This window comes from Penaeus chinensis, chromosome 3 (assembly GCF_019202785.1).
Source record: "Penaeus chinensis breed Huanghai No. 1 chromosome 3, ASM1920278v2, whole genome shotgun sequence".
In the NCBI taxonomy this organism is placed as follows: domain Eukaryota; kingdom Metazoa; phylum Arthropoda; class Malacostraca; order Decapoda; family Penaeidae; genus Penaeus; species Penaeus chinensis.
Window position 1 is genome coordinate 16,812,069 of NC_061821.1, and position 709 is coordinate 16,812,777.

Sequence of the window (709 nt, forward strand, 5' to 3'; positions counted from 1 at the left end):
AAAGGAAATGGAATGATGACTACGTTCGTTTTGGCTTCACCTGCAACGGAAGGATTGAGGATTTGCAAAAGCCTTAGTGCATGCTCTGTGGAACTGTTTTCTCCAAACCAAATTTGAAGCCATCTAAGCTGCAAGAACACTTCAACAACAGACATGGTGGGGCCAATGTTGCGGGCCATGATGTTAAGTCGTTGCAAGCTAAAAGAGCCCGTTTTGATTCTCGAGCAACCCTTCCAAAACTTAAGTTTTTATTTGTTGACAAACCACTGCTGATGGCTTCATACCAAGTGGCGTTTAAAGTAGCAAAGTCTAAGAAACCTCATACTATTGCAGAAGAGCTTATCAAACCATGTGTATTAGAAATAGATACAGCTGTTCTCGGAAATGAAGCAAGAAAGAAGCTTGAATTAGTGCCGCTATCGAATAATGTTATTAAAAGCTGAATTGATGATTTGAGTTTAGATATTTTGGAGCAACTTATCTCACACATGAAGGCTAGTCCCTTGAAAATCTCCCTCCAGCTGGACGAAACTACTGATGTTTCGAATTGCAGTCAACTTATTGCACTGGTGAGATATGTTCATGATGGTGCCATAAAGGAGAACTTCCCTTTTCTGTGAAGATCTGAAAAAAAACAAAAGATGTGTTTCAGGTTGGGAAAGACTTCTTTGCGAAATATGAATTAGATCTCCAAATGATTGGCTCTGTG

General features: G+C 39.8%; 1 protein-coding gene across 1 annotated transcript in view; it reads left to right on the forward strand.

Annotated features, from left to right (window-relative positions):
• Positions 1 to 272: 272 nt before the first annotated feature.
• The window catches only part of LOC125040604 (protein ZBED8-like), an 844-nt gene continuing 407 nt past the window's right edge, over positions 273 to 709 (forward strand). The window contains exon 1 of the mRNA XM_047635252.1: positions 273 to 410. Within this exon, the coding sequence (XP_047491208.1) occupies positions 273 to 410 (138 nt within the window). The remainder of the gene's footprint in view (positions 411 to 709) is intronic.